The sequence below is a fragment of the Pan troglodytes genome, chromosome 2, assembly GCF_028858775.2.
Source record: "Pan troglodytes isolate AG18354 chromosome 2, NHGRI_mPanTro3-v2.0_pri, whole genome shotgun sequence".
NCBI lineage: Eukaryota > Metazoa > Chordata > Mammalia > Primates > Hominidae > Pan > Pan troglodytes.
In genome coordinates this window covers 199,485,106-199,509,831 of record NC_086015.1, presented here as the reverse complement: position 1 = coordinate 199,509,831, position 24,726 = coordinate 199,485,106, and the positions used below count along the sequence as shown (strand labels likewise).

Genomic DNA, 24,726 nt, shown 5'->3' with positions numbered 1-24,726 from the left:
TTATTTTTTGTGGAGGCAGGGTCTCAATATGTTACTCAGCCTGATCTCAAACTCCTAAGCTCAAGCAATTCTCCTCCGTTGGCCTCCCAAAGTGCTGGGATTATAAGCATGAACCACCATACCATGCCCAGCCTAAAAATAGTTTTAGAAGATGTGAGGAACACTTCTTCAGTTATCACCTATAATAAAGTGCCTATTTAAGGAAAAGCCCTAAGGGATAGTATAGAAATCTTGTTGGCCAGGATGGTCTCGAACTCCTGGCCTCAAGCAGTTCTCCTGCTTGATTTATAGTTTTTTTGAGAGCATTTTGTTGTTGTTGTTTCCTTTCTTCCATGTAATGCTTTATAATGTCGTTTTCTGCTTTTGGTAGCATGTTAATGCTGACCTCACAATGAATTGAGAAGTATTTCTTCCTCTTCTGTTTTCTGCAGTAGTGTCTGTAGAATTGTTGTTATTTCTTCCTTAATGTTTGATGACATTTACCAGTGAAGCTACATGGGCCTAGAGTTTTTTTTGGTGGAAAATTTTAAACTACAAATTCAATCTTATCGGTAGATACGTGACTACTTGATATCTGTTTCTTCTTGGATAAGCTTTAGCAAGTTGTATCTTTCTAGGGATTTGTTCATTTTACTATATTGACAGAGTTCATTATAGTCCCTCGTGATGCCATGAATGACTGTAGAGATTGTAGTTGTTCCCTCTCTTAATTCTGTTTTTGGGAATTTGTGGCTTCCCTTTTTTCCCCCTGACAGTCTGGCCAGAGGCTTAGTAGTTTTATTGATCTTACGGAACCAGCTAGGGTGTGGCATGTGCCTATAGTCCCATCTGCTTGGCAGGAATATTGCTTGAGCCCAGGAGTTCAGGAATGTAGTGTGCTATGATCATACCTGTGAGTAGTCACTGCACTCCAGTCTTTGGGCAACAGTAAGACTCTGTCTCTTAAGAAACAAAAAACAAAACAAAACAAAAAACTGCTTTTGGGATTTTGGTGGGGTTTTTTTGTTTTTCTCTATTGTATTTGCTTTCTAGGTCATTTATTAATTTGTGTTTTCTTTGAGCTTAATTTTATTTTCTTTTCCTGGATGTATACTCTTTTTTTTTTTTTTTTTAAGGTGGGGAAGCTTAGGTCATTAATTTGATACCTTTCTCTCTTCTAATATAAGCATTTAATTCTATAATTTTTCGATAAGAATTGCTATTGCTCAGTACTATTTTCTAGCTACAAGAGAAATTAGTAAAATGAATTTTTTAGTTGAACACGTTTTATAAACTTAAATAGGGTTATATAAGTAAGGAAATCAGAGGAGAATGAAATTCAATAGGAGCCTGACAGTGTCTGCCATGGCCACAATTTTAAAAATCGAGCTACATGCTATATGTGCAATGTCATTGCTATAAATTTACAATCCACCTAAGCCATTGCATGTCACATAGACACCTCTACTTGCTTTTTAGGGGTGGTAAGTTCGCCTGAAGTTTACTTTAAATTTTTCCTTTGGCCGGGTGTGGTGGTGTGTGCCTGTAATCCCAGCTACTTGGGAGGCTGAGGTGGGAGGATTGCTTGAGCCTGGCAGGTGGAGATAGTAGTGAGCTGAGATTGTGCCACTGCACTTCAGCCTGGGTGACAGAGTAGAACCTCTCTCAAAAAAAAAAAAACAACCAGCAAAAAAATGTTTTTCCCTTTAATTTTTTGCTACATGATTGCCTGATAGTAAAAGCCAAAATGTGGTTTCTTTAGTTTTTTATTAGCAACTCACACTTTTTTTTTTTTTTACCTATTTATTGTGGAAAATTTTAAGCATATTCAAAAGTTGAAGTAGTTTATTGAGCCTCTTTGTTAGCTAATTTCGGTAATTATCAACAGATGGCCAGTCTTCTTTCCTCTGTATCCCATCACATCTGAATTATTTTGAAGCAAATCTCAGAATTCATTGTTTCATTAATTAATACTCTGGCATATATATTTAAAAGATAAAGCCTTTTTTATTTTTAAAAATACTATCACAATGTCATTATTATACCCTTAAAAATGAGCAGTAATTCTGTAATATCCTGAAATATCCAGTGTTCAATTTTAGATTATCTTACGATTTTTTTCCTCTATAGTATGTTTGAGTCAGGAGCTAAGTAAGTTCCACTCAAACAACGTATTTTGTGATTCATTAAGTTTAGTAAAATCTGTGGCATTAGAACTTTACCAAGGGAAAAACTGTAGAAGTTTGCATTTCTCGTTATCATAATGAAAACCTTCACTGTAATTAATGGAATTACTAGTTGAAGAATGCAGTGGTGAACAAAGTTAACATTTGTCTCTATGTTTTAGTCATTTTAAAGAATGGTGTTTTGACTTTATAGTTAAAACTTTTAATTCTTGTCTTTCTCTAGGCAGGTAATAGATAAACTTTTCTTGATTTTGTTCATTTTGATTTTTTTTTTTTTTTTTGAGATGGAGTCTCGCTCTGTCACCAGGCTGGGGTGCAGTGGCGCAATCTCTGGCAACTTCTGCCTCCCGGGTTCAAGTGATTTTCCTGCCTCAGCCTCCTGAGTAGCTGCGACTACAGGCGCACACCACCATGCCCAGCTAATGTTTGCATTTTTAGTGGAGATGGGGTTTCGCCATGTTGGCCAGGCTGGTCTCGAACTCCTGACCTCAGGTGATCTGCCCGCCTCAAGCCTCCCAAAGTGCAGGTGTGAGCCACTGTGCCTGGCCTGTTTTGCTTTGTTATCATTTGTGTGTTCACTGGAGTAGCACTTTTAATTTCCTTCAAGAACTTTTCCTTGCATTCATAGCTTGGCTGTTTGGTGCAAGAGGCCTAGCTTTGTGTCTGTCTCAGCTTTCCACATGTCTTTCTCACTAAGCTTAATCATTTTTAGTAGAGGCGGGGTTTCACCATGTTGGCCAGGATGGTCTCGATCTTTTGACCTCTTGATCCACCCACCTGGGCCTCCCAAAGTGCTGGGATTACAGGCATGAGCCACCCGGCCTGGCCTTCATTTTGATACTTAAAAAAATGCGTATGCTCACTTGAATCCAGAAGTGCAAGACCAGCCTGGGGAACTTAGACCCTGTCTCTTAAAAAAAGAAAGAAAGAAAAAATATGTGTATATGTATGTATGTATGTATGTATGTATGTGCCAGGTGCGGTGGCTCACGCCTGTAATCCCAGCACTTTGGGAGGCCGAGGTCAGGAGTTTGAGACCAGCCTGGCCAACGTGGTGAAACTCCATCTCTATTAAAAATACACACACAAAAAAAATAAAAATTAGCTGGGCGTGGTGGCGGGCGCTTGTAATCCCAGCTACTTGGGAGGCTGAGGCAGGAGAATCGCTTGAACCTGGGAAGGCTGAGGTTGCAGTGAGCCGAGTTCGCGCCACTGCACTCCAGTCTGGGCAACAAGAGTGAGACTCCATCTCAAAAACAAAACAAAACAAAACAACAAAAACGTGTGTGTGTGTCTATACACACACATATACATATCTCCATTCCAGTTTGGCTGTGTAAGACACAGTCCTTGCTCTTAAAGTAGAAGGGATACAGTCAGCAGAACATAATAATGAATGGCAAGCTATTATATTTCTTATGCCGTTTGCCTTGTTTTTTGGTTTAACTTGTTCTTTTTCCTGTGTTTTATGACTCCATCTCACAGGAGAGCCTTATAGATGCAAGTGAAGACAGCCAGCTAGAAGCTGCCATCAGAGCCTCCTTACAAGAAACACATTTTGATTCAACACAGACAAAACAGGATAGCCGCTCAGATGAAGAATCTGAATCTGAACTTTTTTCTGGCAGTGAGGAGTTCATATCCGTTTGTGGCTCTGATGAAGAAGAAGAGGTAGAGAATCTTGCCAAGTCCAGAAAGTCTCCCCACAAAGATTTGGGGCATAGAAAAGAGGAGAATAGAAGGCCGCTGACTGAGCCACCAGTCAGAACTGATCCTGGAACAGCCACAAACCACCAAGGATTGCCAGCTGTGGATTCAGAGATACTGGAGATGCCACCTGAAAAAGCAGATGGAGTAGTGGAGGGGATAGATGTAAATGGTAAGTTACATTTAGACATACTTTACTTCACACTTAGATATTGGGGCCGGGCGTGGTGGATCACTGAGGTTAGGAGTTCCAAGACCAGCCTCGCCAACATGGCAAAACCCTGTCTCTACTAAAAATACAAAACTTAGCCAGGTGTGGTGGCACGTGCCTATAGTCCCAGCTACTTGGGAGGCTGCGGCAGGAGAGTGGCTTGAACCAGGGAGGCGGAGGTTGCAGTGAGCTGAGATCACGCCACTGCACTCCAGCAAAACACTTGAGTAATTGCTGAATGGCTGTATTTATTTACATATTTATTTAAACTAATATTCTGTCTTAAACTCCTGTATCCCGTTTTTTTTTTTTTTTTTTTTTAAACCCTTCCTTTAGGACCAAAAGCACAGCTGATGTTGCGGTATCCAGATGGAAAAAGGGAACAGATCACTCTTCCAGAGCAAGCTAAACTGCTAGTAAGTACAGGCTTGCTTTGGTTCAGTTCCGACCACTGCAATAAGACGAGTCCCAAATTGTTTGGTTTCCTGGTGCATATAAAAGTTATGTTTACATTATTCCATAGTCTATTAAGTGTGCAGTAGCTTTATATCTAAAAAAAAGCACATAACTTAATTTTAAAAAGCTTTTGCTAAAAAGTGCTAACGATCCCCTGAATCTTCAGTGAGTCATCTTTTTGTTGGTGGAGGGTCTTGATATTGATGGCTACTGATTGATCGGGGTGATGGGTACTGTGGCAGTTTCTGAAAATGTGACAGCAGTGAAGTTGCTGCATCAATTGCTTCCTTCGACAAAAAATTTCTCTGTAGCATGTGCTGCCGTTTGATAGTATTTTACCCACAGTAGAACTTCTTTCAAAACTGGAGTCAGTCTTCTCAGAATTTGCCGCAATTTTATCCACCAAGTTTATGCAATATTCTAAATCCTTTGTTGTCATTTCAACAGTGTTAAAAGCATCTTCAGCAGAAGTAGATTCCATCTCAAGAAATCACTTTCTTTGCTCATCCATAAGAAGCAACCCCCCTCCCTTTAATGTTTGATCATGAGATTGCAGCAATTCAGTCATATCGCCATCCTCCACTTGTAATTCTAGTTCTCTTGCAGTTTTTACCCCACTTGCAGTGACTTCCTCCAGTGAATTCTTAAACCCCTCAAAGTCATCCATGAGGGTTGGAATCAACCTCTTCCAAAGCCCTGTTCATGTTGATATTTTGACTTCCTATGAGTTGTGAATGTTCTTAATGGTATTTAGACTGCTGAATCCTTTCCAGAAGGTTTTCAGTTTACTTTGCCCAGATTCATCAAAGGAATCTGTATTTATGCCCAGGCTGGTGTGCAGTGGTCGTAGCTCACTGTAACCTTGACTCCCCGCCCCGGCTCAAGTGATCCTCCTGCCTCACCCTCCTGAGTAGATCACCACACCCAATTAATTTTCTTTTTTGTAGAGATGGTTTCTTGCTGTGTTGCCAGGTCTTGTCTCAAACTCTTGGACTCAAGTAATCCTCTCACCGCAGCCTCCCAAAGTGTTGAGATTTGGCTCCATGCCTGGCCAAAATGTGTTTCTTAAATAAGATTTAAAAGTTGAAATGACTCCTTGATCCATGGGCTGCAGAATGGATGTTGGGTTAGCAGACTGGAAACAGCATTCATTTTTATTTGCATTTTCGTCAGAGCTCTTACGTGACTAGGTGCATTGTCAATGAGCAGTAATATGTTGAATCTTTTTTCTGAGCAGTAGGTCTGAACAGTGGGCTTAAAATATTTAGTAAGTTATGCTGTAAATTGATGTGCTGTCTTTCCAGGTTTTGTTGTTGCAGTTACAGAACACAGACAGAGTAGATTTAACATAATTTTTAAGGGACCTGGGATTTTGGAATGTTAAATGAGCATTGGCTTCAACTGGAAGTCACCAGCTGCATTACCCCCTAACAAGAAAGTCAGCCTGTTTGAACCTTTGAGTGCAGCCACTGACTTCTCTCTAGCTGTGAAGGTCCTTGATGGCATCTTCTTCCAATAGAAGGCTGTTTTGTCAAACTTAAATCTGTTATTTAGTGTCATTACCTTCATGAACTGTCTTCACTACATCTTCTAGATAAGTTTCTGCACCTTCTGCATCAGCACTTGCTGCTTCACCTTGCACTTTGATGTTATGGAGATGGCTTCTTTCCTTCAACCTCATGAACCAACCTCTGCTAGCTTCCAGCTTTTCTTCCGTAGCTTCCTTAACTCCCTTAGCCTTCATAGGATTGAAAAGAGAACCTTGCTTTGGATTAGGCTTTGGCTTAAGGGAATGTGTGACTGGTTTGAGTTTTCTGTACAGACCACTAAAACTTTCTCCTTTTCAGCAGCACAGCAGTAAGGCTGTTTTGCTTTCTTTCCTTTTTTTTTTTTTTTTTTTTTGAGACAGAGTCTTGCTCTGTCACCCAGGCTAGAGTACAATGGTGCGATCTCAGCTCACTGCAACCTCCGCCTCCCGGGTTCAAGCAGTTCTCCTTGCCTCAGCCTCCCGAGTAGCTGGGATTACAGGCGCCCACCACCACGCCCAGCTAACTTTTGTATTTTTAGTGGAGATGGGGTTTCACCATGTTGGCCAGGCTGGTCTCGAACTCCTGACCTCAGGTGATCCACCCACCTCAGCCTCCGAAAGTGCAGGTGTGAGCCACTGCTCCCGGCCTGTTTTGCTTTGTTATCATTTGTGTGTTCACTGGAGTAGCACTTTTAATTTCCTTTCAGAACTTTCCCTTGCATTCACAGCTTGGCTGTTTGGTGCCAGCGGCCTAGCTTTGTGTCTGTCTCAGCTTTCCACGTGCCTTTCTCACTAAGCTTCATCATTTTTAGCAATTGATTGATTTTGAGGACGGACAACACTTCCTTTCACTTGGGTACTGAGAGGCCTACACTGGTAGGTTATTAATTGGCCTACTTTCAATACTGTCATGTCTCCGGGAATAAGGAGGCCTGAATAGAGGGAGAGAGATGGGAAAACTCCCATTAGGTGGAGCAGTCAGAACATACTTCTTTATTAAGTTTGCGGTCTTGTGTGGGCGTGGTTTGTGGTGCCCAAAAGCAGAATAGTAACATCAAAGGTAACTGCTCACAGTTCATTATAATAGATAAAATAATGAACTGCAAGCATTACCAAAAGGTGACACAGAGACAGGCAGTGAGCACATGCTGTTTGAAAAATGGAGCCAATAGAGGCACTTGACACACAAGGTTGCCGCAGACCTTCAGTAACTTGAAGCACAATGAAACAGGGCGTTGGAAGCATTTTCTCGAAGCAGAGAAGCTAATTCATTGGAGTAAGTTCAGTGAGCTTTGCTTGATAATTCTTTGAAATAGGTGTGGGAGGCCAGGTGCAGTGGCTCACTCCTGTAATCCCAGCACTTTGGGAGGCCAAGGTGAGAGGATCACTTGAGTCCAGGAGTTTGAGACCAGCCTGGGCAACAAAGCGAGACCCTGTCTCTATTTAAAAAAAAAAAAGAAAGAAAGAGGTGTTAGATGTTTAGTCTGATCTCTAACTGCAAACTGTGGTGAGTCATCTTGTTGTTGTTGGTTGGTTGGTTGTTTTGAGACAGGGTCGCTCTGTCGCTCAGGCCGGAGTGCAGTGGCCCAATCTCAGCTCACTGCAACCTCTGCCTCCTGGGCTCAAGCGAGCCTCCCACCTCAACCTCCCAGGTAGCTGGGACTACAGGTGTGTGCCACCACACCCAGCTAATTTTTTAAAATTCTTTTTTGTAGAGAAGGGTTCTCACTATGTTACCCAGGCTGGTCTTGAACTCCTGAGCTCAAGTCTCCTCCTGCCCCAGCCTCCCAAAGTGCAGGGATTACAGGTGGGAGCACCCGGTTGTGAATCTTAATTCTAATTAGTTTATTTCCTTCCCAGATTAAATTAGGTAAGCCACATAAGGTATGTTCCAGTGAAGATTTTTCTGTTTCATGCCTGCATGGAATAGAAACCCAACTGAAATGACTACTTCTGGAAAAGGACGACTGGGGTTATTTGAAGAGGATAGTGGTTTTCCAGCAGCTGGAACTGCAAAGTGTTTAAGAACTGTGTCTGTTTTTCTCTATGTTTCTCTTCTGGGGCCTGTAGGTTTTCTCTTGGGATTCTCTGCTTCACACCATTCTCTGCATACTGGTGGCTTTTGTTTATTCCTCAGCTCTCACGTGGTTCATCATGGTGATGCTGCGGGCATTTTCGTCTAACACAGCTGATGAGCTTTCTGTGGTTTTTGGTTTGTGTTGTTTTTGTTTTTTTCTTCCTTTTCTTGTAGACACGATCTGGCTCTGCCCAGGCTGGAGTGCTGTGGGGCACGACCTTGGCTCACTGCAACCTCTGCCTCCCAGGCTTAAGCCATTCTCCTCCCACCTTGACCTTCCCGGTAGCTGGGACTACAGGCACACACCACCATGCCCGGCTAGTTTTTATTTTTATTTTTACTTTTTTTGAGACGAAGATTGGCTCTGTTACCCAGGCTGGAGTGCGGTGGCATGATCTTGGCTCACTGCAACCTCAGCCTCCCAGGTTCAAGCAATTCTGCCTCAGCCTCCCAAGTAGTTGGGATTACAGGTGCGCACCACCATGCCCAGCTAATTTTTTTGTATTTTTAGTAGAGACGGGATTTCACCATGTTGGCCAGACTGGTCTCGAACTTCTGACCTCAGGTGAGCCACCATGCCTGGCCCATATTTTTTGATGAGATGGGATTTTGCCATGTTGCCCCAGCTGGTCTCCAACTCCTGTGCTCAAGCTGTCCCCCTCCTTGGCCTCCCAAAGTGCAGGGATTACAGGTGTGAGCAACCGTGCCCCGACACCCTCTGTTTTTAACTGCTGGAAACAGAATCTTGAGTCTGACTAGCTTAGCTTAGCTTAGCCTGTGAATGAATCCCTTGGGTCAGGCATTGCTGGCCGTTAGCTGTGGCTGGAGATAATTAGGCTGATTCTTGAAGACTGTGTTACTGAAATGCAAGCAGTGTTGAAGTTTGATGGGAAGCAGAGAGGGAGATGTTGGAGAAACCTGCAAAAGATGGGAATGGTCCAGTTTCTGAGAAGGCAAGAAGAGATTCAGTGCACAGGTGGCAAGATTGGGTGTAGGCAGAATGAAGGACATATCTTCCTTGATAAAAGGAAGAAAGGAAAACGGATAAAATGTTTTAAAATGAGAAAATAATTTAATTTGATAAATAGTGACTGGGTATATTTATTGGGGAGCCAAATAATAACTGTGTATTTCAGTATCACTTAATGGCTGTAAGTAATTGGGGTCAGATTTATCTCCCCGTCCAAAGGTTTATATTGGCCCTTCCCCAAGGGCAAGCTTTGGTTATATGAAAGAAGAACTTACATTTAATAGCTGATCTAATATGATTAAAAAGAGAATGTTTTCTATTTAATTCACTAATATGCTCTTTCCTCTTTTTCCGTCTGATGGCTTTGTCTTTCTCTTGTTTTTATAGGCTTTGGTGAAGCACGTCCAGTCTAAAGGATACCCAAATGAACGTTTTGAACTTCTCACCAACTTTCCTCGAAGGAAATTATCTCATCTGGACTATGATATTACATTGCAAGAGGCAGGCCTTTGTCCTCAAGAGACTGTCTTTGTACAGGAAAGAAATTAACACCATGGCTTGACCTCTCTCAGCTTACCCCTTTTTTCCCTTTTCCTGTGAGATACCATGTCACTAAGTATGCATTTTGGCTCATAGGACCACAGAGCCAAAGTTGGGCAAGCAAGTCACCTTCCTTCTCTTATTTCTTGATCTCTCCTGTAATCAGTCTCTTTCTCCCCCTTTGTTTCTTTCTCCTCTTCTGTTTTCTCTCTCCCCACTCCGTACCCTTCCGCCTCCCCCCTCCCCCCACACTTTTCTTTCTTACCTAATCTGGTGACCAAACTGAAGTGTAAGGATAAGACCTCTCCTAGTACTAGCAGCAGGAATTGTGTGTTCCAGTAAGTGGTCTCTTGCACGGCACTTTTTTGGGATCAAATGTTAACGTTACTCCCCAGACTCTTCGGGCAAAGGAATGGCTAGATTCAGAGTAAGAACAACCCTCCCTTTTTTGTAAGTCCCCGTGTTTAGCAGGGAGAAGAAATTCTCTAACATGGGTTTGGTTTTGTTGTGTTCTTCATGTGGAAATGTCGCTTAACAAAATATCCAGGCTTTTGTTTACGTGGAAAAAGCATCCCTTGTAATGATTGCTCATCATACTTAAAAACCTTTTTCAAAGGATTTTCATGTTCCCAGCTATAAGGACTATTTCCATGACATGTGTTATTGGCAGAATGAGTGTTAAATATGGAGCATATAGCATGGGGTGACTTTCATTGTCCTAACCTGAGACAGTTTTCCTTATTACTCTGTATTGATCCTGCTAGTCCAAGAATGGACATGAAGTGAACCTGTCGTGGTGACTGGGATAGGAAGGTGCTTGCTATTTTTGCCAGCACAGCATATTAGTTCCTTTGGAGCCCTCCATTGTCTGAGTCTGCAGTGATCTGTAGGAAGGCAGCTGGTCAATAATCATGTAGTACAATGGCTTGGAATTGTAACCACTGTGGTTATTGATTGTCCTGTGTTGTTTCAGGCATACTTAGGTATGTCCCTGGGGAAAAAGAAAACCATTCAGCTGAGAGTTGCTAACCATGTTCTTTTGGTTAGAAATAATGGCTCATTTTTTGCCCCTGGTTGGAATAGTCTCTAAAAGGCTCTGGTGACTGAATTGAACATGAGTCTGCATGCTGTTTTCTTTCAAAAGGTATCAAAACGGAAAGCCTCTCTAAGGGGAAGACCTTTCAACTCCAGAAGACAACATTTAGTAAGGAGGATGGCGGAGGTTACTAGTAATTTTCAGATGTCATGGGCTTTTTCTGCCAACAAAACCCAAAATCAAATTAGAGTTGGTGAAAGCTTTCTTCAGTGTTTTTAGAAGAGGCCATCTTGAATCTGTAGAATACCATTTACACATCAACTTCACCCTATGCTCATTTCGTATTTTGAGCTTAAGTGGAGTCCTCTGAAGGGGGGGTAGTCGTGATTCTGGTGGCAAAACTAGAACTTTTAACTTGTAAAATGAAAAATATTAAATGGACCTTTTTGTCAGTTGAGGATTTAGATTGATTCTTTTATCTGAGGAGCGTATGTTCCTCAGATGTTGCGTAGAGACCTTTAGGTTTTCATCTACTTTAAGATTGCTCTCTTGGCAATTAGGGGATTTGGGAAAAGAAGAAAAAAGATGCCATGTGTTGCTAGTACACAGTTATAGGATATGGTTTCTAATGGTTGAATTTTGAGGAACTCTCCCTAAAGAATGAGTTTTGTATCTCCTCAAGGAAATCATGGAAAAATCTGTTTATTCTTCAGTGAGTCCTTTTGAATTAATGTTCTTAAATTTTTTTCTAAGTCTGTGTAAGTGCTTATGTATAAGTATATAATTGTATAAATATTTATAAATATATTTATATAATTACGGTTTCATTTCTACCTTGAGTCAAAGTTCTCTCTTTAGATTGGTGACTGAGTAATACTTACACTTTGGTGTTTTTTCTTAGGTTCTTGAGGCTTACTTAACTAGCAGCTTCTGATTTATTGAGTGAAAGATGGTTTTCATGTTAATTCCTCAGTTGTATCTCTGAACTTGGATAACATACTTGCCGTTTGAAGAATAGAGCTGTATACTGTCAAAGGTGCACTGGAGGGTAAAACATTTGTTGGTAGTAGACAGGCTCAGAAATCCAAAAATTCAGGGAGGGCACAGGGTAAGAAGAGAGGTTTGCTCAGCTTTGTGCTCTGATGGCACCCATCTGTACTCCAGCAAAGTCATAGCTGAAGCCCAAATCGCTCAAACATGTGAAGTCAATCATTTTTCCTATAGGGCTCTGTTTCCTTCTCTTTACCTTCTGGCTTCTCTTGATAAAACAGTTGGGAGAACTGCCAACGTGTTCATCAGTGAGAGGGTGTGGTTCTTTCCGATATGTTCAGCACGTGCATATTCATTTATGAGAAACCAAAGTAACTTCTTCAACTCGGGTTACTGTGGGATGATTAAGTAGATATAAAGTGATTTAAAAGACAGCATGGTACTTTCACCCAGCTTAACATGCAGCTGGGATGTCTACAATACAAGATGTGGTGGGTTTTATTTTATTTTATTTTGAGGCAGGAGTGTAATTATCTTAGGGTTGATATAAAGGCCCATGGGAAGAGTTACGGATTGTACATGGGAAGAGTCCATAAGGAGTATTGCCTTGCTCAAGAATTTAATCCGCTGACAGTATGCTTCTTCCAGTTTGCCTTACTTCCTCTGCAAGTTTCTTTGCTCCTTAGGGCAGAGGTTTTATTGAATAGATTAAATGAGGTCAGTAAGATTAGTTAAAAATAGTCATTCCTTGTGGGTGTTGGACACAGCTTGAAAGGAGTGTTTAAAAAAAAAAAGCTAGGGAGGAAAAGAACAAGAAAGATAGACTTCGAGAGTGATAAGAGAAAAATACAGGGAGATGGAATGGAAACTACCAGGAAGGCCGGGCGCGGTGGCTCATGCCTGTAATCCCAACACTTTGGGAGGCCGAGGTGGGCAGATCACCTGAGGTCAGGAGATCGAGGCCAGCCTGAGCAACATGGTGAAACCCCGTCTCTACTAAAAATACAAAAATTACCTGGGTGTGGTGGCGTGCACCTGTAATCCCAGCTACTCAGAGGCTGAGGCAGGGGAATGGCTTGAACCTGGGAGGCAGAGGTTGCAGTGAGCCGAGATCGCACCATTACACTCCAGCCTGGGCGACAAAGCGACACTCCATCTCAAATTAAAAAAAAAAAAAGAAGAAGAAGAAAACTAGTGGGAAAAAAGTGAGAGGAATACTTTTTTGAAATTGGTATCGGAAGGAACTGGAGAAGAGAACAGTGCCAAATGAGAAAAGAACAGGAAACTTAATACTAATTGGCATGCACCAGATACTTTTGTGTACATTTTCCTCTTCAATCTCCCTAAGAATCGTACAAAATGTATACTTTCTTCCCATGTTAAGAAAACAGGTATAGAGAACTTATTCAGGATGTCATAGCTAGTGAGTGGCAAATCAGAATTGGAATCCAGAGTCCGTGCTGTGTTCTCCTTCAGCAAGAGAATCAAGCTACCCAGATGATTCTCTTCTCGTTGTTTGGCTTTGTAAAGTGTCACTTAGTTTTGTTCCCATAAATATAGGGGAAGTAGTTGGGTTAAAGTTGTGGGATTTGCACTATGCCTATACATTTTTATTTATGCCATTATTTTGAGAGGCTGATTATTCTTTTTTAAAATGATGCACTGGTGAAGATGTGAAAGTAAAATTGCCACGTGGCATTATTTGCCAAGAATAAATGAAAAGGGTAAAAAAACAATTTTTTCTTTTTTTAAACATTTTTCAGAAAAGATACAATTATCTTTTTTAATAGGCGAGCGCCACCACGCCCAGCTAATTTTTGCATTTTTAGTAGAGACAGGGTTTCACCATGTTGGCCAGGATGGTCTCGATCTCTTGATCTCGTGTTCCGCCCACCTTGGCCTCCTAAAGTGCTGGGATTACAGGCATGAGCCACTGCGCCCGATCTACAAATTCTGTTTTCTGTGTCCCATCCATACCAGATTATTGAACCCTCTGTGTGTATGTTTTTAAATCTTGTATATAATTCTACTTCCTTGACTTACAAGTCAACAATTAGCTATTGAGTTCTTTATAGAAGTTGGAAATATTTTGAAATCTGAGATCTAATTCCTGGCCAGGTGTGGTGGCTCATGCCTGTAATCCCAATATTTTAGGAGGCCGAGGTGGGTGGATCACCTGAGGTTGGGAGTTTGAGATCAGCCTGGCCAACATGGTGAAACCCCATCTCTACTAAAAAATACAAAAATTAGCCAGGCATGGTGGCTGTCTGTAATCCCAGCTAATGGGGAGGCTGAGGCAGAAGAATCTCTTGAACCTGGGAGGCGGAGGTTGCAGTGAGCCGAGATCACACCACTGCACTCCATCCTGGGCAATGGAGCGAGACTCTGTCTCAAAAAATAATAAATAAGATATGATTCCTGCCTGTTTTATCCAGTTAGAGAGACACACTACACATGAAATAATTGGAGAGCATGTAAATGTTTACCTATTAGTTCAAACTTAGAAAAAGGGAAGAATATGTTTTAGTTAGCAAAGTCTTAAACAAGACTGAAGTGGCAAGCACTGTAGCTCACATTTTCTTTGGACTCACCTTTTTCTTTAGCTCCACCTTTTGTAACTTCTAGATTTGGGGCATGAAGTTCTGCCACTAAGGCATAACCAGTACCCAAGTAGGAAAGGATTATTGATCCCTGGAGTGAAGATTCCTAGCTTGCGGGGATCTCACTATTGATCCCCCGGAGTAAAGATTCCTAGCTCGCAGGAATCGTACTTGCACACTTAGGGAAAATACCAGAGGGAGCCACTAGCAACCGAAAAATGAAGGAAAGATTTAATTTCTCTACCCAGGTACAAATCCAATGCATAGTATAGTATATGTTATATGCAGAAAGGGCACTGGAGGTGTGAGAGCCCTTTGGGTAACAGCTCTGCTAGTTGTTACCTTCACACTTCTCTTTCTTCTTAATCTCTGGTTTCTCGTCTGAAAAATGAGATAATTGGACTAGATTAATAGTTCTCAGCCTTTTCTAGAACAACAAATTAGATTATCTCTGAAGTCCTTTTCCAAAATTTCATGCTTCCAGTCTCTCCCCGTGATTGCATATTATCCCTAGGCTAATTAAAAGTGTGCTGGTTAATCAGTTTCTTTGCTTTTTTTTTCTCTCTTTTTTTTATTCTGTGTTCAGGTATCATTTGACCAACAACTTGCTCTTAATCTTACTGCGATGACTGAAATCTCCAAAGAGGAGAGTATAGTAGTTATAGGTCTAGTAATAATAATCTTGTAAACAATTCATTATTTTTTAAAACTTAATGCTGTGTGCCTAATCAGTGTTGAGTATGACTAAAATGTAAATGAGAACCAAATATGACACTAACGCTGGCACTAAATTTTATTTTTACTTGTGTACTTAAAGTACTTTACTGGCCTGTTGGGAAATTGATTTGTATAAGATTCACACCTGGTTTTGGCAGAAACAGCTTTTTAAAGATACAATTAGGCTGACTTTTAAAAATGTTTTTTATCCCACAGAATGTATCTTTATTATGTCATTCTTACCGTCTCTCTGCCTTTTTTGACCATCATGTAACTACGCAGTAGTAAATCATGGGGTGCACGCTGATGAATTAGTAGTCTTTGTAAAACTAAAATGTAATGAGCATAGGAAGAGACAGCTCTTCTGGTGAACATGGCAGTTTTCCGGTAATACCAGCCTTGATGAATAGGCTAAAGACAGCTGTGTACTATGGACATTCAACTTCACTGGATTGCCTGGCTTAGCGTTTCAGTTATTGTCTTGCCGTGAAACATGGTGTTGCACTGTACACATTTTAGAATAGTGGCAAGAATGTTCTTTAGAACTGCAGATAACCCAACAGAGAATACCATACCAATATATCGGTTTCTCCTGTTACATAGAGATTTGGTATTTCAGTGATGGTTATGGTTTTTGACTCACCTGTGTGTCAGTCCTGCTAGAGAGACAGTATAGAATCAAGAATTTCTTGATGTCTTTTTAAAAATAGAGATTATAATGGCCTTGCTAGTTTTCCTGTGAAGTGAACTTACATGGCTGGATTATTGAATGTGACAGACCCTTAATTAGAAATCTTTTAATCCTGCTTTCCATTTTACTTCTCCACCATTTATTTTTAACATTCATTCTCTGAAAATAGTTATGATTTTTAGTGTAATTGGCTATGTTTAAGAAATTCCATTTCAAAGTCTTAATATGTAACAATCTTCATTTTTTATAAAATTGAAGGACATTTTTGAGGCAAACTTACTTTTATAGCTCATTTTCTCTCTAGTTAAGGAGAATTCTCTGGTTTCATATAGAGAATGGCTAGCTCTGTGATACCCCACCCTCTTTGTGGCCTACCAGTTGCTGTTGTGTTGCTTAAAATTGCAGATATTCTCATAAACATGATGATTTTTGGCACAGGCCTTTCTTTGCCATATTGATTTCAAAATAAAGTTGGGCAATCCAATTTGAACTACTTTAATAAACATAATTTAGCATTCCTGTAATGAGAAAGTATTTTCAAAAGATAACCAGATTTATTTCTAGGATTAGAGATGGCAAATACCAATGATAGTATTTTTCCCAAGAGCAATCACAGATTAATCTATAAATATGAGAAGTCGCATTATTGTACTTAATTCTTTGGCAACAAACAACAAGTTTTTATTGTTTAATTGTATTTCCTCTCTAGAGATCACAGTACTCTGGGTATTTTATATCCCTTCTAAAGGTCATTTGGGTTTTCAAATGGGAAGAATAGTCAAGCTAAGCTGGACTAAACCTAAGTAATATTTTATCTCATCAAAAGTTATTAATCTAACTGGGTTAGCATGAGTCATTCATTTTTTAGACATGATAAGTGGGAAACACTTCAAATCATTAGATAAATTCTGACCTGGAATTGAATTCCCCCTTTCTTAAAATCTTTTTAATTTGCTTTTTTCATAGACTCAGTATGGAACTCTTAACTGATAAGGGAGAGATTCTTGATCTGGAACCATTCCCTGCCATTCTCCTTTTTTCTCTCTATCTAGGTAGCTGGTTCCATAGTGCCTGTCACTAGGGTCCATTTCAGTTTGATGACATTAGACCGTTTACACTCAGTTGGATACCTTGCTGTTTGCAGCAACATGATTTTACAGTATGCTTTTCTCAAAGCTTTGCATTCTTAATGGAGATATCAAATGGTGTAATTCCAAATATAAATATGTTTATGACACTAATCAAATGCTTTTAATAATAACTTTTTGATAACTTATTGCCCTGTAAGTTAAACCTTACACGGAGTGACTGTTGCCATCAGAAAATCCCCTTTCACCTGCTAGTGAGAGTGAAAGTAGTATGTGGCCTCCACTTTTCAGTTAACGAGTAGCAAGCTTCTAGTAGGGGCTGCTTATCTGACCCATTTGGGGTCTTGGGCCTTGTTACTTTTCTGGGTTCGTCCTTTCAGCTGGAAAGGCTGTTGAAAACACTTGCCAGGAAACAGTAAAGCTGTGAGAGAATCTTCTAGTCTTAGATATAGAGAAATGAGTACCAGTTGATGCTAACACGATACTTAGACTTTGAGGGGCTTCCATCCAAGCTTTGGCATGAATCTGTTAGACACGGTTCTCTTCACTCCTCTGATAATCTTTTTTTCCAGAATGTTTTTTTTTTGTTGTTGTTGTTGTTGTTAACAAATTCTAAACATCCAGTGTTACTTTGTTTTGTTTTGTTTGTTTTGTTTTTGTTTTGTTTTCTTTTGTTTGCTTTGTTTTGTGTTGTGTTGTTTTGTTTGTTTTGTTTTGTTTTGTTTTGTTGTTTGCCCTTCAGGAAAGTCCTTTTTCGAGTAGGTATTGATTGTTCCCTGGAAACTCTCAGCAGTGTCTGTGCAGGCTCTGTGCGTGCTTTGTATGAGTTGTTTGAACAATGCATTTGAAATCACCTGGGATGTCCAGTTCTGGCATGTCTTCATTGATTGTGTTTTTAAACATGTTTCATGTTTCATGTCATTTTCCAAACCTCACTTTACATCTTACTCAGAGAAGTTAATCAAGGAATGAAATTTCTAGGGGGATAGGGATGATGAGGGTGGGTTGGGGGCTTGAGTGAAGTCAACTTGGGGTATTTGCTTTAAAGTGTTTTCTAAAGCAGTTCCTAACAGTATTTAGAGATTCCCTGGGATGTTTGTGGCTCAACTTATTCTGGACAAAGTGTGTGTGGGGGTGATCTTACTGAGATTTGCATTCTTAATGCAGGACAGGCTCTAAATTTCATCTGTACTCTAAATTTGTGATTGAATCCAAGAAGATAACAGAGACAGTGCTCCTGTTGTAATGTTTCTGGCAAGTGCTCCCTAAAATGCGCATCGAATTCTGTTTTCTGGGCCTTTTCTCCCATGGTGCTAGGAGATACCGTTGATTTCTGCAGCTCTTCTCAGTGGTGGGAAGAAGTCTTTGGGATTGTTGAGCAAGGGGCAGCTGGACCATCCACTAAATTTTTTTGTTCAAGACACATTAGAGACCCTCCTGTATATCTAGTAAGTCATAATAAAGGTGCTTGGGAAAGCCTTAAATTTGAAGACACATGGAGGCGGTAGAAAATTAAACTTGTAAGAGGAGAAAAACATGCCATTAGGTAACGCAGAGCTGTAACTACTGGCTAAGACTCAATGGAACTTCCACTTGCTCTAAAACCAGGGAAATCTTAGATAACTGGGTGTGATCTACCTATAGATCTACCTAGTCTATAGGTAATAATTTCCAGAAGGAGGATCTTGCTGTCAGTTGGGGATCCTCTGGTTTGGTCTGTACCAAATTGTGAATACTCTTGCTGTGTTGTACCCAGTTGCTTTATATTAATACTGCAACTTGAAACGGGGAGGGTGGGGGGGACAGCGGGGTGGGGGAGGGAAGGGAGTGGGACGATAAGTCTTTTGAAGACATCAGCTCACTGTGCTGAGAGAGGGACCAAACTCAAGGAAACCTCTGATCTATACATTCAACTGCTGCATTTTTTTATAAATACATGTAAATGTCCTGTTGTAATATTTGATCTTGGAAATAAAAACAAAAACTTTTCAGTATTAGTTTTTTTTGTGTTGTTGTTTTTACAAGATAAGACTCTGGATATTACTTTCAGTAATACAATTGAGATTCCAAAAGCTTGCCCCCTCACGTTCTCATTTAGGTCAGTTACTATTGATTGACAAAGGTTACTTTGTAGTCCCGTTGTTATGTGTAACGTTTGCTAGCCTTTTTTCTGCTCTTTGTGGTATGCCAAACATGTATGGTAAACACTCTGTAAATATTAGTCCAGTTGTTACGGAAACATTGGGTAAGCTAGGCTTGTTAGGTAAGTATGATTCTGTGTTTGACATACTTGGGTGAATATTCAAGTGTCTGTTCTTTCAGACCAGCAGTAATTACTAATGGCTAATTAACGACTTAGCTTAATTGAAGGAAAGATAATTACTAAATTAATGGGCAAAAAGATACGATTATATGGTATGACAGAAATTGTTATTGCTGCTGGATGCAGTGGCTCATGCATGTAATCCCAGCCCTTTGGGAGGCTGAGATGGGCGGATCACCTGAGGTCAGGAGTTCGAGACCAGCCTGGCCAACATGGTGAAACCCCGTCTCTACTAAAAATACAAACATTAGCTGGGTGTGGTGGCGGCCGCCTGTAATCCCAGCTACTTGGGAGGCTGAGACAGGAGAATCGCTTGAACCCAGGAGGCAGAGGTTGCAGTGAGCCGAGATCGTGCCACTGCACTGCAGCCTGGGCGACAAGAGTGAAACTCTGTCTCAAAAAAAAAAAAAAAAAAAAAAGCCGGGCGTGGTGGCAGTGCCTATAATCCCATCTACTCGGGAGGCTGAGGCAGGAGACTTGCTTGAACCTGGGAAGTGGAGGGTGCAGTGAGCCGAGATAGCATCCAGCCTGGGTGACAGAGTGACTCCATCTCAAAAAAAAAAAAAAAAAAAAAAAATGGGATTGCTGCTTAGCTCACAGTTCTACAGTGATGGGTTTGTGCCCCCCCTTTTCTTGTGGAACCATTTCTCATCCCCATGCTCCAGCCTCATGTGCCAAATAATAGGGATGTATGTGATGGGGAGCAAAACAGATACAGCCTCTGCCCTCAAGGAACTTACTTTCTAGTTGGAAACACAGACGATAAACATACATGGAAAAACAGATTTGATTCTAATAGAATGAAAAAAAAAAATAGAAAAGGAGCCAGTAGAGAATTCTTTATTTTTTAAATTTTGAGACAGAGTCTCGCTCTGTTGCCCAGGCTGGAGTGCAGTGGTTTGATCACAGCTCACTGGAAGCTCCGCCTCCCGGGTTCAAGCAATTCTCCTGCCTCAGCCTCCCGAGTAGCTGGGACTACAGGTGCCCGCCACCATGCCCGGCTAATTTTTGTGTTTTTAGTAGAGACGGGGTTTCACCATGTTGGTCAGGCTGGTCTCGAATTCCTGACCTCAAGTGATTCACCTGCCTTGGCCTCCCACAGTGCTGGGATCACAGATGTGAGCCACTGCGCCCTGCCTGGTGTTTCTTCTCACTGCCCGCACCTCCTTGGTTGGGTCTTTATGGTGGTGATCCCCAGGACCTGGCCCTCTAACTCTCCCTCCGTGATCTCATTCTGATAGTACCAACTGCCATGTATAATGCCAATGATTTCTCACATCTCCAGCTCCAGCCCGTCTCTCCTCCAAGCTTCAGACTCACATGTCCGACTTTTTACACTGCGCCTACAGTTGGAAGTGTCACACTTACATCTAAAATGACGCCTCCCCACCCAGACCTGCAGTGACACCACTACCTGTGAACCTGCCAGAAACTTAAGTCATTTTCTTTTGCTTATTCCCCCATCTCCAATCCAACAGCAAGTCCTTTAACTTCTGCCTCCAAAATGCATAAGATGTAACCCTACTTTTCAGTCTATTGCCATTACTCTGGTCCAAGTGACCTGCTTTTTATCGTGACCACTGCAGTAGTCTCTGCTCTTACTCTGTTCCGACCCATTCTCCGCCTACTGGCTTCTTCCACTCAGAATGTCCAAGCTCCTTGCTTCATGCCACCCCCTTTGCCACCTGCCTGCCAGCTGACTGGCCTTCTCTCAAACCCCAACATCAAACACCTTCCTGCTCCACAGCCGAGGCATTTCTCCTGCTTGAGTTCTCGTCTTAGCACAGATCACTTTCTTTTATCCTTTAGGTCTCAGCCTAAAAGTAATCTCCACAACGTTCTATTTAAAGGAGAAATCTCAGCCGGGCACAGTGGCTCACGCCTATAATCCCAGCACCTTGGGAGGCCAAGGTGGGCAGATCACTGGAGCTCAGGAGTTCTAGACCAGCCCGGCCAACATGGTGAAACCCCGCCTCTACTAAAAACACAAAAATTAGCCGGGTGTGGTGGCACGGTTGCTTGTAATTCCAGGTACTCGGGAGGCTGAGGCAGGAGAATTGCTTGAACCCGGGAGGTGGAGGTTGCTGTGAGCCAAGATGGTGACACTGGACTCCAGACTCCAGCCTGAGGGACAAGAGCAAAACTCTGTCTCAAAAAAAAAAAAAAAAAAACAAAAAAAAACCACACCAGAGTGGGGTGTCAAGGGAGCCAAGAGTAAGAATGTTCAAGAAGGATCCTGTGGCTAACTATGTCTAGAGTCAAGTAAAGAGGACAGTGTAGCGTTCATCAGAGACACGAAATCACTGGAGACCAAGAACAGTTTCAGTGCAATGTTGGAGGCAGAAATCTACTTTGGGCTGGTGGAAGTTGACGATATTTACATACTAATGAGAAAACCCTAACTTCCTCTTCAGTGGTCTGGTATGAAAGGCAGCTCTTTCAATATCTTCCCTTTTTTTCTCCCTCCAATTAAGGGAATGTGCTCTCTTGTCAGCTTTCAGTTGAGTTTGGAGCCCACCCACAGGAGGCTGATGAGTCCTGTCGCTCTTATCTGGGGAACACTAGAAAACAGCTGGCCTGGTTGGCTGGCTGTATCATCTCTTCCTTCTGCCAGTGAATTCTATTTCATCAACTTCCTCTATTTCTTGCTCAAATACCACCTCCAGATCCCACAATATACCCCAGAATGGAACATCTGTCTAGCCTGTTCTCCTAAGTATTTTTTGTTTTTTTTTTTGAGACGGAGTCTCACTGTCTCCCAGGCTGGAGTGCAGTGGTGCGAGCTCGGCTCACTGCAACCTCCGCCTCCCGGGTTCAAGCGATTCTCCTGCCTCAGCCTCCCGAGTAGCTGGGACAACAGGCGCCTGCCACCATGCCCGGCTAATTTTTTGTATTTTTAGTAGAGACCGGGTTTCACCGTGTTAGCCAGGATGGTCTCGATCTCCTGACCTCGTGATCCGCCCGCCTCGGCCTCCCAAAGTGCTGGGATTACAGGCGTGAGCCACCGCGCCAGGATTTTTTTGTTTGTTTTTGTTTTTTGTTTTAAACAGAGTCTCACTCTGTTGCCGAGACTGGAGTGCAGTGGCGCGATCTCGGCTCACTGCAACCTCTGCCTCTCGTACTCAAGCAGTCCTCCCACCTCAGCCTCCCCAGTAGCTGGGACTACAGTTGTGCACACCACGCCCAGCTAATTTTTGTATCTTTAGTAAAGACGGTTTCACCATGTTGGTCATGCTGGTCTCAAATTCCTGGCCTTGAAACCGCCTTTGCAAAATGATGACAGACAGTGAAAGAGATCCAACTTAACCGACTCCATCTTGCATCTAACCGCCAAGCTGTTCATTCCTGGGCGTAGGCTGAACTAACTTTGGGAGAAACTTTGTTTATAATTTATAGTTTAAGCAAAGACAGTAACAGCCCTTTCCCAAAGCAGACCTCCTTCTTGCCGGGGGACTAGACTAACATTAGTCACAAGATTAGAAATTATGGTTTAGGAGCCATGCAGCTGGAGGCTACAAGATTCTGACCCTCCCTACACTGCTCCTAAGATCAGCGCTTGAGATATTTTGCAGACCCTGCACTTGATGGATCAGCTGGCACCACCCAGATGGATAAACTGGCTCATCTGATCTTGTGGCCCCGACCCAGGAACTGACTCAGCACAAGAAGACAGCTGACTCCCTGTGATTTCATCCCTGAGCAATCAGCACTCCCGGCTCACTGGCTCTCCACACCCACCAAGCTGTCCTTAAAAAGTCTGCTCCCCGAATGCTGGGAGAGACTGATTTGAGTAATAATAAAACTCCGGTCTCCCGCACAGCCGGCTGTGTGTGAACTACTCTTTCTCTATGGCAATTCCCCTGTCATGACGAATCGGCTCTGTCTAGGCAGCGGGCAAGTGAACCCCTTGGGCGGTTACAGCCTCAAGTGATCCACCGGCCTCTGCCTCCCGAAGTGCTGGGATTACAGGTGTGGGTCACTGGCACCTGGCCGTCTCCCAAATCTTTCAGCCTCAGGAAGCCTTTTGTGGCATGACTGATTTTCTCAGCCCAGGCCCTGTTCGTCATTTATGTCCTCAGACTCCCATTTGCTCCTCCCTAGGAGCATCACCGACAAAGCAACAGCAAGTAGCTCCATCTCCAGTAGAGCCACACTCCGCGGTTATTAACACGTCTGCAAAAAGGTGAAGCTTTAGTGCTTTCATGGCAGCGACCATGCTGTGTTGCCCTAGGAGGCTCGCCACGTGGAAATGAAGAGATAGTCCCAACGCTAGCCTTAGTAGACCCGTTTATCTCAAGTACATGATTTCTTAAAGAAGTGTCTTGTTCAGCCGGGCGCGGTGGCTCATGCCTGTAATCCCAGCACTTTGGGAGGCCGAGGCGGGCGGATCACGAGGTCAGGGGATCGAGACCATCCTGGGTAAAACGATGAAACCCCGTCTCTACTAAAAATACAAAAAAAAATTAGCCGGGCGTGGTGTCAGGCGCCTGTAGTCCCAGCTACCTGGGAGGCTGAGGCAGGAGAATGGCGTGAACCCGGGAGGCGGAGCTTGCAGTGAGCCGAGATCGCGCCACCGCACTCCAGCCTGGGCGGCAGAGCGAGACTCCGTCTCAAAAAAAAAAAAAGAAAGAAGTGTCTTGTCCATAAGATAATCATTGAATTAATCATCACAAGTTTACCCGAAGGAGCAAAAACCCACAGCTGCCATCACCAGCCCCACACTAAGTTTGACACTTTAAGGGATTAAAAACAAATCCCAGCACTTTCCTTTGTCCCACAAGCAACATTTTAATGATATCTACATAAGCCATTGGGTTGGACATGGAGATATCATCTAAAAATCTGAGTGCTAGGCCAGGCGTGGTGGCTCACGCCTGTAATCCTAGCACTTTGGGAGGCCGAGGAAGGCGGAACACAAGGTCAGGAGTTCGAGAGCAGCCTGGCCAACATAGTGAAACCCTGTCTCTACTAAAAATTAAAAAATTAAAAAATTAAATTAGCTGGGTGTGGCAGTGTGCGCCTGTAATCCCAGCTACTGGGGAGGCTGAGGGAGGAGAATCGAGTGAATCCAGGAGGCAGAGGTTTCAGTGAGCCAAGACTGTGCCATTGCACTCCAGCCCGGGTGACAGTACGAGACCCCATATCGAGAGAAAAAAAAATCTGAGTGATATACGGCAATCAGCCATTCAGTTATTCTGATTGCCTAAATATGAGATGTTCTAACAGACACTGCATGTGAAATCTCTTTTGCTGGCCAGGTGCAGTGGATCATGCCTGTAATCCCAGCACTTTGGTAGGCCAAGGCGGGTGGATCACTTGAGGTCAGGAGTTCGAGACCAGCCTGGCCAACATGGCAAAACCCCGTCTCTACTAAAAATACAAAAATTAGCCAGGCATGGTGGTGGGCACCTGTAATCCCAGCTACTCAGGAGGCTGAGGCAGGAGAATCGCTTAGAACCTGGGGGTGGAGGTTGCAGTGAGCCAAGATTGTGCCACTGCACTCCAGCCTGGGCAATAGAGCAAGATCCTGTCTCAAAAAAACAAAAAAAACAAAAAAAAACAAAAAAAAAAAACCCAGAAATTCTTACATAGAAAGCAGCTCATAAACAGTTTAGAAGACTTAAACT

At 42.4% G+C, this 24,726-nt stretch overlaps 1 protein-coding gene across 3 annotated transcripts in view; it reads left to right on the top strand.

Annotated features, from left to right (window-relative positions):
* Window positions 1-11,142, top strand: part of UBXN7 (UBX domain protein 7) — a 79,185-nt gene extending 68,043 nt beyond the window's left edge. Inside the window, exons 10-12 of one of the 3 annotated variants that reach the window (XM_054680292.2) lie at window positions 3,651-4,044; window positions 4,420-4,499; window positions 9,502-11,142. In XM_054680292.2, the coding sequence (XP_054536267.1) occupies window positions 3,651-4,044; window positions 4,420-4,499; window positions 9,502-9,663 (636 nt within the window). In that variant the 3' untranslated portion in view covers window positions 9,664-11,142. 3 annotated transcript variants of the gene reach the window in all.
* Window positions 11,143-24,726: the final 13,584 nt, after the last annotated feature.